A 12500-nucleotide genomic window follows, 5' to 3' on the forward strand; every position below is an offset into this window, starting at 1 on the left:
TGTTTAATTGATACCCATCCTTCATCCCCCCATCTCTCGCTCCTGTCGTCTCTTCATCCCTACGTACCATCTCCTGGGCCACATCTTCAGGGACGTCCCTGCTCAGATCGAAGGAGAACTCGATGGCTTCGTTGTCCTTGTACTTGCCTAGAAGAAATAACGACAGTTTAGGAGTCACTGGTCAGTCGGTAATCACTCTACCAGGGTTCCCACAAACATTACACAATGCAATTCAAGGACTTTCAACTACTTTTCCAAGCTCTATTTCTCGTTTTAAAAGGGCATTAAAAAGAATACAATTAAAATGTATTAAATGCCGTTTTTTATAGAAAAATTCAAAATGTATGGCTTAAAACCAATTTCTGACAATTAGTTACACTTTAATGTAACTTGATTCAGAAATTTTTTATCACGATGAACACAACTTTCAATGTGAATGGTTGATTTGAATTTCAAGGACTTTTTTAAGGACCTTGTTAAAAATGTTGCAGTTTTCAAGGAATTCCAGGCCTTGACTTTTTTTTGGTAAAAAATCAGACCTTGTTGCAAACCCTGCTAGAAATAACGACAGTTTAGGAGTCACTGGTCAGTCGGTAATCACTATACTAGCCTGAAAACAAATAAACTAATACAAATGACTCACTTTCCCCCCCCTTCCCATTTCAGAAAATTCAATATTAAATTGCCATGCAATTTAAGTGTCTCTCCACCAGAGTATATTGTGTTCTGATTACCATTGGTACATCTATTTGCATAATAATAAATAGCATCAGATCATGCTCAATTGATGTGAGACCGCATTGTAAAAATGTGTTAACACTTTTTGAACACTGGCTCAAAGTAACATAACCCATCCATCCAAAATCGTATCAAGTTAGAGACTAAATAGTGCCAGTAGATATCACAACAAGATGGTGCCCGGAGTACAACTTGGCCAAGCTTCCTCATTGGGCTCTGTTAGGTGATCCTACCTTATGTACTGCGCTGGTCAAATTAAAAGAGATGAATAATTTGGTCAGCACAGTTTTTAGTGGCAGCCATCCATGTTAGCACACAGCCTTCATCTGCGTTTAAAAAGCTGAACATATTCTAACTCTGGCCCTGTTCCTTGTTTTGAGCTTCTTTTTTTTATATCCACTTTTTTCTCTTATTTTTCTATTTTTCTCCCATCCCAATTTCGTATAGCCAATTCTCCCCTTCAATTCTCCCCTCCCCTGTCTTGAACGTTGCTAGACTATGCCTCCCACTGGTCGGCTGTAGTGAGGATAGAAGCCTTGCATCACGTGTCCCCTCCGGTACACGAGGAGGCGGCCTGTCGCATCTTTTCACCAGACAGCGCGGTCTCTCAGTGGCGAGGAGTAACGCGTGGGAGGCTCACGCTGCCCCCGATACTTCCTGTCTCTGCTGTACAGGCGTCACCCAACCGCCCTGTAGGAGTCGCTGTCCACAACGTCCAATCCCCACCCATCGACTTCCACCCACTACCTCTGTCAATTGAGATAGTATGACGACTGGCCCAAGCCGCAGGCAACGCTGACTCGGGGAGTCGAGACCGGAGTCTCTTGCATTGGTGACGAGAGCAATCTCCGCTACGCCACCCAGCCGCCTCTTGTTTTGAGCTTCTAACTCTGGCTCTGTTCCTTGTTTTGAGCTTCTAACTCTGGCCCTGTTCCTTGTTTTGAGCTTCTAACTCTGGCTCTGTTCCTTGTTTTGAGCTTCTAACTCTGGCTCTGTTCCTTGTTTTGAGCTTCTAACTCTGGCTCTGTTCCTTGTTTTGAGCTTCTAACTCTGGCTCTGTTCCTTGTTTTGAGCTTCTAACTCTGGCTCTGTTCCTTGTTTTGAGCTTCTAACTCTGGCTCTGTTCCTTGTTTTGAGCTTCTAACTCTGGCTCTGTTCCTTGTTTTGAGCTTCTAACTCTGGCTCTGTTCCTTGTTTTGAGCTTCTAACTCTGGCCCTGTTCCTTGTTTTGAGCTTCTAACACTGGGTTTGTTCCTTGTTTTGAGCTTCTAACTCTGGCTCTGTTCCTTGTTTTGAGCTTCTAACACTGGGTTTGTTCCTTGTTTTGAGCTTCTAACTCTGGCTCTGTTCCTTGTTTTGAGCTTCTAACTCTGGCTCTGTTCCTTGTTTTGAGCTTCTTTTTTTATCCACTTTTTCTCCTTATTTTTCTATTTTTCTCCCATCCCAATTTCATATCGCCAATTCTCCCCTTCAATTCTCCCCTCCCCCTGTCTTGAACGTTGCTAGACTATGCCTCCCACTGGTCGGCTGTAGTGAGGATAGAAGCCTTGCATCACGTGTCCCCTCCGGTACACGAGGAGGCAGCCTGTCGCATCTTTTCACCAGACAGCGCGGTCTCTCAGTGGCGAGGAGTAACGCGTGGGAGGCTCACGCTGCCCCCGATACTTCCTGTCTCTGCTGTGCAGGCGTCACCCAACCGCCCTGTAGGAGTCGCTGTCCACAACGTCCAGATTACCACCCATCGACTTTCCACCCGCTACCTCTGCCAATTGAGATAGTATGACGACTGGCCCAAGCCGCAGGCAACGCTGACTCGGGGAGTCGAGACCGGAGTCTCTTGCATTGGTGACGAGCACAATCTCCGCTACGCCACCCAGCTGCCTCTTGTTTTGAGCTTCTAACTCTAACACTGGCTCTGTTCCTTGTTTTGAGCTTCTAACTCTGGCTCTGTTCCTTGTTTTGAGCTTCTAACTCTGGCTCTGTTCCTTGTTTTGAGCTTCTAACTCTGGCTCTGTTCCTTGTTTTGAGCTTCTAACTCTGGCTCTGTTCCTTGTTTTGAGCTTCTAACTCTGGCTCTGTTCCTTGTTTTGAGCTTCTAACTCTGGCTCTGTTCCTTGTTTTGAGCTTCTAACTCTGGCTCTGGTCCTTGTTTTGAGCTTCTAACTCTGGCTCTGTTCCTTGTTTTGAGCTTCTAACTCTGGCTCTGTTCCTTGTTTTGAGCTTCTAACACTGGGTTTGTTCCTTGTTTTGAGCTTCTAACTCTGGCTCTGTTCCTTGTTTTGAGCTTCTAACACTGGCTCTGTTCCTTGTTTTGAGCTTCTAACTCTGGCTCTGTTCCTTGTTTTGAGCTTCTAACTCTGGCTCTGTTCCTTGTTTTGAGCTTCTAACTCTGGCTCTGTTCCTTGTTTTGAGCTTCTAACACTGGGTTTGTTCCTTGTTTTGAGCTTCTAACTCTGGCCCTGTTCCTTGTTTTGAGCTTCTAACTCTGGCTCTGTTCCTTGTTTTGAGCTTCTAACTCTGGCTCTGTTCCTTGTTTTGAGCTTCTAACTCTGGCTCTGTTCCTTGTTCTGAGCTTCTAACTCTGGCTCTGTTCCTTGTTTTGAGCTTCTAACTCTGGGTTTGTTCCTTGTTTTGAGCTTCTAACTCTGGCTCTGTTCCTTGTTTTGAGCTTCTAACTCTGGGTTTGTTCCTTGTTTTGAGCTTCTAACTCTGGCCCTGTTCCTTGTTTTGAGCTTCTAACTCTGGCTCTGTTCCTTGTTTTGAGCTTCTAACTCTGGCTCTGTTCCTGTTTTGAGCTTCTAACACTGCTCTGTTCCTTGTTTTGAGCTTCTAACACTGGCTCTGTTCCTTGTTTTGAGCTTCTAACTCTGGTTTGTTCCTTGTTTTGAGCTTCTAACACTGGCTCTGTTCCTTGTTTTGAGCTTCTAACACGGCTCTGTTCCTTGTTTTGAGCTTCTAACTCTGCTCTGTTCCTTGTTTTGAGCTTCTAACACTGCTCTGTTCCTTGTTTTGAGCTTCTAACTCTGGCTCTGTTCCTTGTTTTGAGCTTCTAACTCTGGCTCTGTTCCTTGTTTTGAGCTTCTAACTCTGGCTCTGCTCCTTGTTTTGAGCTTCTAACTCTGGCTCTGTTCCTTGTTTGAGCTTCTAACACTGGCTCTGTTCCTTGTTTTTGAGCTTCTAACTCTGGCTCTGTTCCTTGTTTTGAGCTTCTAACACTGGCTCTGTTCCTTGTTTTGAGCTTCTAACTCTGGCTCTGTCCTTGTTTGAGCTTCTAACTCTGGCTCTGTTCCTTGTTTTGAGCTTCTAACTCTGGGTCTGTTCCTTGTTTTGAGCTTCTAACACTGGCTCTGTTCCTTGTTTTGAGCTTCTAACACTGCTCTGTTCCTTGTTTTGAGCTTCTAACACTGGCTCTGGTCCTTGTTTTGAGCTTCTAACTCTGGGTTTGTTCCTTGTTTTGAGCTTCTAACTCTGGCTCTGTTCCTTGTTTTGAGCTTCTAACACTGGCTCTGTTCCTTGTTTTGAGCTTCTAACTCTGGCTCTGTTCCTTGTTTTGAGCTTCTAACTCTGGCTCTGTTCCTTGTTTGAGCTTCTAACTCTGCTCTGGTCCTTGTTTTGAGCTTCTAACTCTGGCTCTGTTCTTGTTTTGAGCTTCTAACTCTGGCTCTGTCCTTGTTTGAGCTTCTAACACTGGCTCTGTTCCTTGTTTTGAGCTTCTAACACTGGCTCTGTTTCCTTGTTTTTGAGCTCTACTCTGGGTTTGTTCCTTGTTTTGAGCTTCTAACTCTGGCTCTGTTCCTTGTTTTGAGCTTCTAACTCTTGGCTCCTGTTCCTTGTTTTGAGCTTCTAACACTGGCTCTGTTCCTTGTTTTGAGCTTCTAACTCTGGCTCTGTTCCTTGTTTTGAGCTTCTAACACTGGCTCTGTTCCTTGTTTTGAGCTCTAACTCTGGCTCTGTTCCTTGTTTTGAGCTTCTAACACTGCTCTGTTCCTGTTTTGAGCTTCTAACACTGGCTCTGTCCTTGTTTTGAGCTTCTAACTCTGGCTCTGTTCCTTGTTTTGAGCTTCTAACACTGGCTCTGTTCCTTGTTTTGAGCTTCTAACTCTGCTCTGTTCCTTGTTTTGAGCTTCTAACTCTGGGTTTGTTCCTTGTTTTGAGCTTCTAACTCTGGCTCTGTTCCTTGTTTTGAGCTTCTAACTCTGGGTTTGTTCCTTGTTTTGAGCTTCTAACTCTGGCTCTGTTCCTTGTTTTGAGCTTCTAACTCTGGGTTTGTTCCTTGTTTTGAGCTTCTAACTCTGGGTCTGTTCCTTGCCTTTCAGCTTCTTGACGTCTTCTATCCTGAGCCAGAGTTTGATGGCGATCACCTCCCCATCGTCCTCCTCTGCCAACTCCACCCTGACGCCCGTCTCCTCCTGGAAGAATGCATGGTTCAACAGGATCTTTATGGCATACCTGGGGGAGACAGAGAGAAAGAGAGAGAGAGAGAGTGATAGACAAGAGGGAGTGAGATGGAGGGATGGAGAGGTAAGAACATGAGTGAATGCAATACAGGGGAGGGGGAGAGAGAGAGAGAGAGAGAGAGGAGAGAGAGAGAGAGAGAGAGAGAGAGAGAGAGAGAGAGAGAGAGAGAGAGAGAGAGAGAGAGAGGAGATAGAGAGAGAGAGAGAGAGATGAGAGAGAGAGAGAGAGAGAGAGAGAGAATTGAATGAGGTGATTATTTGCATGGTTTGACAGGATATAATACCTGGAGACAGAGAGGGAGATGAAGGGAAGGAGAGAGAGAGAGAGGGGGTGATCATTAGAAACATTAGTAAACTATGCTACAACCCCTTTCAAGCCAGGACACTCATCACGTAAGCAGTTAGGCTAATCAAGCTAGGTAAGCTAGCTAGCTGATGCTTACAGATATGAAATACATTTTACAAGTTGTATCAGCTGATCAATAATTGTCTTGCTTTGCCCCTCTCCTTTCAGTGAGGCAACACCCACTAGAGAAAATCACAACAATTAAGTTATTGTTTTAACGCCTGTGTTGTTTTAGTACCTACAATAACGGTGCTATTTCCTAAATACATTTTGTCCGAGGAATCAACAGTTGTGATTGAGGATCAAGGAGAGAGGGGTTTGAGATTGAGGTCCATTGGTTGTGCTGTGAGTTCATTCCCAGAGGGGATGTAGGGTTCTCTTTGGCTTTTTGAGCAGACTTAGGTCTACAGTGTACACATTTGTAAAAAGGTATTTTAAAAGGTATTTTAGGGCATTTCTGCTTGAGAGGATAGTAAAGAGTGACACGGGAAAGAGGGAGAAGGGGGGGTGACATACAACAAAGGTCATAGGTCAGATTAAAAAGACGGATGTTGTGATTATATGGTATGTGTCTTAGCTCAATGAGCCACCAGGAGACACCCATTAGATTGATGTGAAACATGGATTGTTTCCTGGTAAACAACACCTCTAAACCACTTTATTTAACACTTCTAAACCACCAGAATACACAGAAATCACATAAACCCAAATGAAAACAGATGCCATGGTGGATCTAGATAAAGACATGTAGGCCTATGGTAACATGGCTAATATTGAAAGTCGTAGCTAGATTTATTTTGTTGATTTCCTAGCGTTTTACAGTGTTTGGCGCGGATTGTTACCGTGGCAACGATCCAAATGTCACTGGCCGGTCTACATTTCACGGCCATATATTTAATACGAGACCGCATTGGTATACTATATTTTAACAGGCCTAGGCCAAGGGGCCAGGAATTGGATTTTATTGGATCCTGGTTGAATAAGTACACAAAGCCCTCGTTAAGGTGCTAATGGTCAGAAAAGCAAGTCCAATTTAACTTTTTACTGCCCACGCGCCATTTGGGGTAAGACTAGTAAAAAGTTAAATGGAGCGCTGTCCTGGATTCAGCAGCAAATTGAGCATGTTGGGTCTTATTTAGGGTAGTGAAGTTACAAGAGGAGTGGATTTATTGTGGGATTTGAGGAGATGACGACAATCACACAATGATCTTTATGGTCAAAATAAGGCTACTGGAAAACATTCTGAACACCATAACATTAGGACAAGATGCTATTAAAACTCATTGAAGGCGACCGCCGAGGAGAGGAATCCAAGATATTGTAGAAACACCAAGCTAAAACAACAGGGTACCAATTAAGGCTTTGATAGCCTACATCTTCCTAGCGTGGCAAATCTGTCTTGGGGAGCGGTTATGTCTAAGGCTGAGACGATATGCCATTTGATAAATGGATAAGTGGTCTCAGCCTTAGTTATGTCTGCTGCTTCGATGTTGTGCAAAACACAGAGAATGTTGGAAAAGAAGCTTAGACTTGGTTTGTTTCTGAAGTAGGATACTGTTCACTCTAGTGGCTGTTTAGGCTGGACTGGACCATGGGGGAGAAACCCAACAGTTGTCCTATTTGACCAGGAAGCTGTGGATGACTTTTGACTGGACCATAGGGGGAGAGGGTGGAAGAGAAACACTATGTATTGCAATGAAGACGCACAGAGAGACAGAGAGAGAGAGAGAGAGAGGAAAGAGAAAGAGAGACACACACACATGTGTGTGTAACTCAACTCTCATCCATAGTGTGTGTGTGTGTATGTTTGTATATATGTGAGTGAGTGTGTGTGTGATTGTATTTATACTCTAGATGTGTGTGTGTGTGTGTGTGTATGTGTGTGTGTGTGTGTGTGTGTGTGTGTGTGTGTGTGTGTGTGTGTGTGTGTGTGTGTGTGTGTGTGTGTGTGTGTGACTCACCTCTCATCCTTATTCTGTCTGATACAACCCCAATGATCTCCTTTCACTTCTGGGATGGCTACCTTGTCAAAACTAGCAGGCTTCACACCCTGCAGAGAGAGAGAGAGAGAGAGAGAGAGAGAGAGGAGAGATGAGAGAGAGAGAGAGGAGCGAGAGAGAGAGATGAGAGAGAGAGAGAGAGAGAGAGAGAGAGAGAGAGAGAGAGGGAGAGAGATAGAGAGAGATATAGAGAGAAAGAGAGATAGAAGAGAGTGATAGAAAGAGAGAGATACAAGAGAGTAGACAGGGGTTACAAATCGAATACAAAAAAACACACTTACAGACACCTAGGGCAGGATCCGTGCAATCCATATTTGTGGATTCCGCCCCTAATCTCTCTCTCTCTCTCTCTCTCTCTCTCTCTCTCTCTCTCTCTCTCTCTCTCTCTCTCTCTCTCTCTCTCTCTCTCTCTCTATCAAGGAATAAATAAATGGAATCATTGAATCTTTGAAGCAAGACGAGGAACAACTCACACACACAGGTATTGCGATTGCGATAAAATTTGCGATTATTATATATTTTTTTTTAAAGCAGCCCAATGGAGGTTTATTGTAAAATACGGCTTGCATCTGGCCTAGTCGCTGGGTCTGCTGGAAATGTTCTTTTTTACCTGGGAATCGATAACGGTACCCAACTGTAGCTTTTTTCTGTACTCTCTGAAGTCTAAACATAACAACACACATCTAAAACCCCTCCCTACCTCCCTCTCCCAAACGTTCCTACAACAATTTGTTTATGTTGCATGAAAATACAAATTGTATGTATACATTTATTTTGTATTTTAATTTTTTAAATATCAACATTATCTGGCAATCCTCAGTAAATACTATCAAACTCCCGATATCATCTGGTCTTTCCAAAGACCCCCCCCCCCCCCCCCACACACACACACACGTAATGTATGCACACACAGAGAGACACACATATTCACCCACAGACTCAGAGCATTCAAAACAGTAGTCTACGCTTGTAACGCTGTACGGAGCAGCAACATTGTCACACGCATTATAGCTGGCTGTGGTCTACAGCCTCAGGCAATATGAAGCAACCGAGGACTAAAGTTTATAAAAGTGATAAAGGTTTTGAGAAACGTTGAAACTGCACAAGCAAGATCACTGATCATATCTGCGATCATATCTGCAATAGACAATCATATACCGTATATACAAAACCATGTACTTTTAATCCAACTATATCTACTAGTCTGTCATGCAGAAATAGCATAAAGATAACTTTTCAAGATATCCATTCAGAAGCATGGCTTGTGGGATGACTCAGCAAATGTTTCAAGGTGGAGTAGCACCTTCTATTTCCTAACAGAGTTGGTGAGGCTCAGCTATGAGTAGGTTTTGATCGCTGACCTCCCCTCCCCATCCCTTCACTACACCCAAAACCTCTCCTTGCTTCTCACCCTAGTCCCAGTCGGCTAAGCTGCAAGCTGGAAACCAGCGAGGAAACGTCACCTATAAAGTGTTTTTTTTTAAGCCTAAACATTACCCTACCCCTAACACCGCTAACATACAGGCGACGAAGATGACTCCCATTGAAATCTAGATTTGATTGCTGTCCTGGAATGGCAATGAATAATGATCACTGGGGATAACTGTGCTCTGGCAGAGTGCTAAGCTGAAGTGTGGAGAGAGGGCACCCTTGCCGGACTCCACACTGACAAACAGTGCTCATGTTTTACTTCACGCTGACCCCGTGACTGACCAATGACCATGTATTTAGTTCAGTCACACTTGGGCAAGGAATGAAACTAACATACTAACAAAGAGACAAACAAACCGAGTCTAGACTGGAACCAAAAGTCTTAATCAGATACAGTAAGTGGGGAGAAGCCATGCTGTTTCACCACCACCCTTCATTCTGCATGGTCCCGTTCTAATCTGCTCCACTGAAGTGGCAGGAAAAAGATCTGTGTTGCCAAATAGGCTAAATAGGGCCTGGGAGAAAAGTTGAGAGAAAGAAAGAAAGAAAGAAAGAAAGAAAGAAAGAAAGAAAGAAAGAAAGAAAGAGAGAGAGCGAGAGCGAGAGCGAGAGCGAGAGAGAGAGAGAGAGAGAGAGAGAGAGAGAGAGAGAAAGGATGAAGATAATCTGACAGGTCAAGGTTCACGCTCTCTCTCCCATAGGTTCTCTGCGGTGGTAGATGCTCCAGCCGCTCAAATGATGATTAATCTAACTTATTTAATCAACAAATCAAATATAGCCAAAACTTTTGCATAATCCTCTAATGCAAGAGCTGTGTGAAAGAATAAAGAAGAGGAATGTGACAGAATAGAAAGAGTGACTTAAATTAGCTCAAAACACCAAATAACTGAGTGAATGTGACAGCTCTCTTATCGAGCACAACTCAACTGAGGATGTTTTTAACATCCATAGGTGTGAGGTAGCCGGACAGAGAAGAGCATCATTTTATAAAAGAAAACAAAATAAAAACAGCATGTTCAATACATGGAAGAACAAGAAAATAAATCATTAAAATGTTTGATTTAGAGTCGTTTCTGTGCCACATATTATGTATTTAAAAGATAACATAATATGTCCCCTTTAACGTTTGGAGACTGGATAAAGTTTCCGTCCAATAGCAATCAATGTTAGGTAACTAGATACATAATAATATTAATCTCGAGCCCTAGCCATATTTTCAGAAAATTTGCCTTAAAGTACATGTACAAGTAAATGGAAGTAAATTGCTCCAACTTTTTTTTTATTATCTTTGATGGTGAATAACACCATGCTAACATTGACCAAAAGTGAAAAACTATGCAAATGAACAAAGGACAGATGATTTACAGGGGGTTTTGTAGATACAGTACTGAATTTTGCCATCCGGACATGATGATATATAGAATATAGAATATCAGGTCTATAAATTACCTTATTATGTCCATGTCATACTTCTATTGATCGGCCCGAAGCTCCTCTTTCCAAAGGCAGAGTTATATCTGGATTTAGTATCAGCAGGCGCCCGTTCAAGGGCAGCAAAGACCGTGAATGAAATCTACTGTAAGTACAGTTACTTTTATATAATGTCCATAGCTCTGCCATTTTTTACCGGATTGCGGCAAGTATTTTTTTTTAGACGTTCAAAGAAAGGTAAAGAAACTATTTACGTTGTATTTTATGGCAATAACGTTGAGGTTTGTTCGACCCGTGAGATATAACACAAAAATCACGTCATGTTTTGACAGAGTTAGGATCTTTAGTTCTTTACTTATGGCTACATTTGAAAAAGAAACACAACATTACTTAATACGGACACAGTATTGATCTATTTATGAGGTGAAATAAATCTCGTACCGGTACCGGGCCGATCGGGCTTAAGAGGTTAACATGTCCTCTTTAATCCCTCACATCCCTAGAATAAACATTAAACCTATATGTAGAACTCGAAGAACAATCGAGGTTGCCCTAATTTACAATGATGTTGAGTGTACAGACGGGTTAAAATAAACAAGGCAAATGCAGGTGAAAATAAAGAAGAAAATCAGTTAAAAACGTTACAGATTGAAGCGGAGTGGTTTGTGATCATGGAACAAAAAACCATAGGGTGAAGAAAAGAGATGCATGGAGAGACAATACGTGGTAAAGACAGATGGCTAGAGAGAGAAAGGTCTAAGGTTGTCCCCTCTTAGGCTCTTAGTCCATTAATCTGTCAGTTTGGTCTGGAACTGTCCCCTCTTAGTCCATTAATCGGTCGGTTGATTCTAGAACTGTCCCCTCTTAGTCCATTAATCTGTCAGTTTGGTCCAGGGCTGTCCCCTCTTAGTCCATTAATCGGTTGGTTTATTCTAGAACTGTCCCCTCTTAGTCCATTAATCTGTCAGTTTGGTCCAGGGCTGTCCCCTCTTAGTCCATTAATCGGTTGGTTTATTCTAGAACTGTCCCCTCTTAGTCCATTAATCTGTCAGTTTGGTCCAGGGCTGTCTCCTCTTAGTCCATTAATCGGTCGATTTAGTCTAGAACGGTCCCCTCTATAAGTCTATACATTTGTCGGTTTAGTCTAGAGCTGTCGCCTCTAAATCCATACATTTGTCGGTTTGCTGCCTGGCGAGCTCCGCCAATCGACCAACATTTTGTTAAGTGGATTAGTGGTATTTTTAAATGTTTGATCGACTGATCAAAAACGGTCATTATGCCTGCAATGACAGCCGTGATGTTACATAACACAACTCCCTCTAGTGTTCTTAGAGCGATTAAGCACCCCTCCAGTGGGCACTACAGTCTAAGAGGTCTTTCTGTCTAACTGTATGTGGGAGAAACTAGTTCACAGATTTTGGTTAGTTGAAGAACCCACAAGTATTGGTCGACACTCATTTTCTTCAGTTGAGGAACAGCCCTGGAAGAGTCAGAGACAACTGAGCAAAGACTGAGTGAAGGGAAGAAAGACTCCAGTCAGACACTGGGATGAAGACGGACAATCATTTTTAAGTTGAGAAAACAAAAGGGACTTACCTAAAAAGAGACAAACTGACTGACCGACTGACGGTAGATGCTCTCTATCCAAAACACTGTCAACAGAGATTCTGCCAACAGATCAACTGACCTCCTCTCCTTTCCTCCTTATTCCCTACCTCTGTTTCTCCTTCCATCTCCTCTCTTACCCCTCTTTTCTGCCCCTTCATCATTACGCAACAACCCCATGACACACACGCATAGATTCACAAATGCACACACACGCACGCACGCACACACACACACACACGCACACACACACACACGTCCCCCTAAATCTGAGATTCCAGGGCCAAACAAAGTAATGGTATTAAGTTAGTTAGAGAGAGAGAGAGAGAGAGAAAGAGAGAGACACACACTGTTTATGCCCTTAACAAGGCTGATTAGCGCTAAGGAATGCGCAGGAGCAGTGTGAACAATCCTAACTTACATCAGCAACACTATTCAGGAGAACCTATACTTGGAGGCTATCTGGTCGAGTAAATGGGCAGTTCACTCAAA

The 12500-nt window shown here is 43.1% G+C and overlaps 1 protein-coding gene across 1 annotated transcript in view; it reads right to left on the minus strand.

The window, feature by feature from the left end:
• The window catches only part of LOC311242034 (serine/threonine-protein kinase WNK1-like), a gene marked incomplete at both ends in the record, with an annotated part of 71505 nt that overhangs the window by 45023 nt on the left and 13982 nt on the right, over positions 1-12500 (minus strand). The window contains 3 exons of the mRNA XM_084330989.1: positions 68-147; positions 5048-5187; positions 7503-7591. Coding sequence (XP_084187115.1) covers positions 68-147; positions 5048-5187; positions 7503-7591 — 309 coding nt within the window. The remainder of the gene's footprint in view (positions 1-67; positions 148-5047; positions 5188-7502; positions 7592-12500) is intronic.

This window comes from Notolepis coatsorum (assembly GCF_963971535.1).
Source record: "Notolepis coatsorum genome assembly, chromosome: 15".
Taxonomy (NCBI): domain Eukaryota; kingdom Metazoa; phylum Chordata; class Actinopteri; order Aulopiformes; family Paralepididae; genus Notolepis; species Notolepis coatsorum.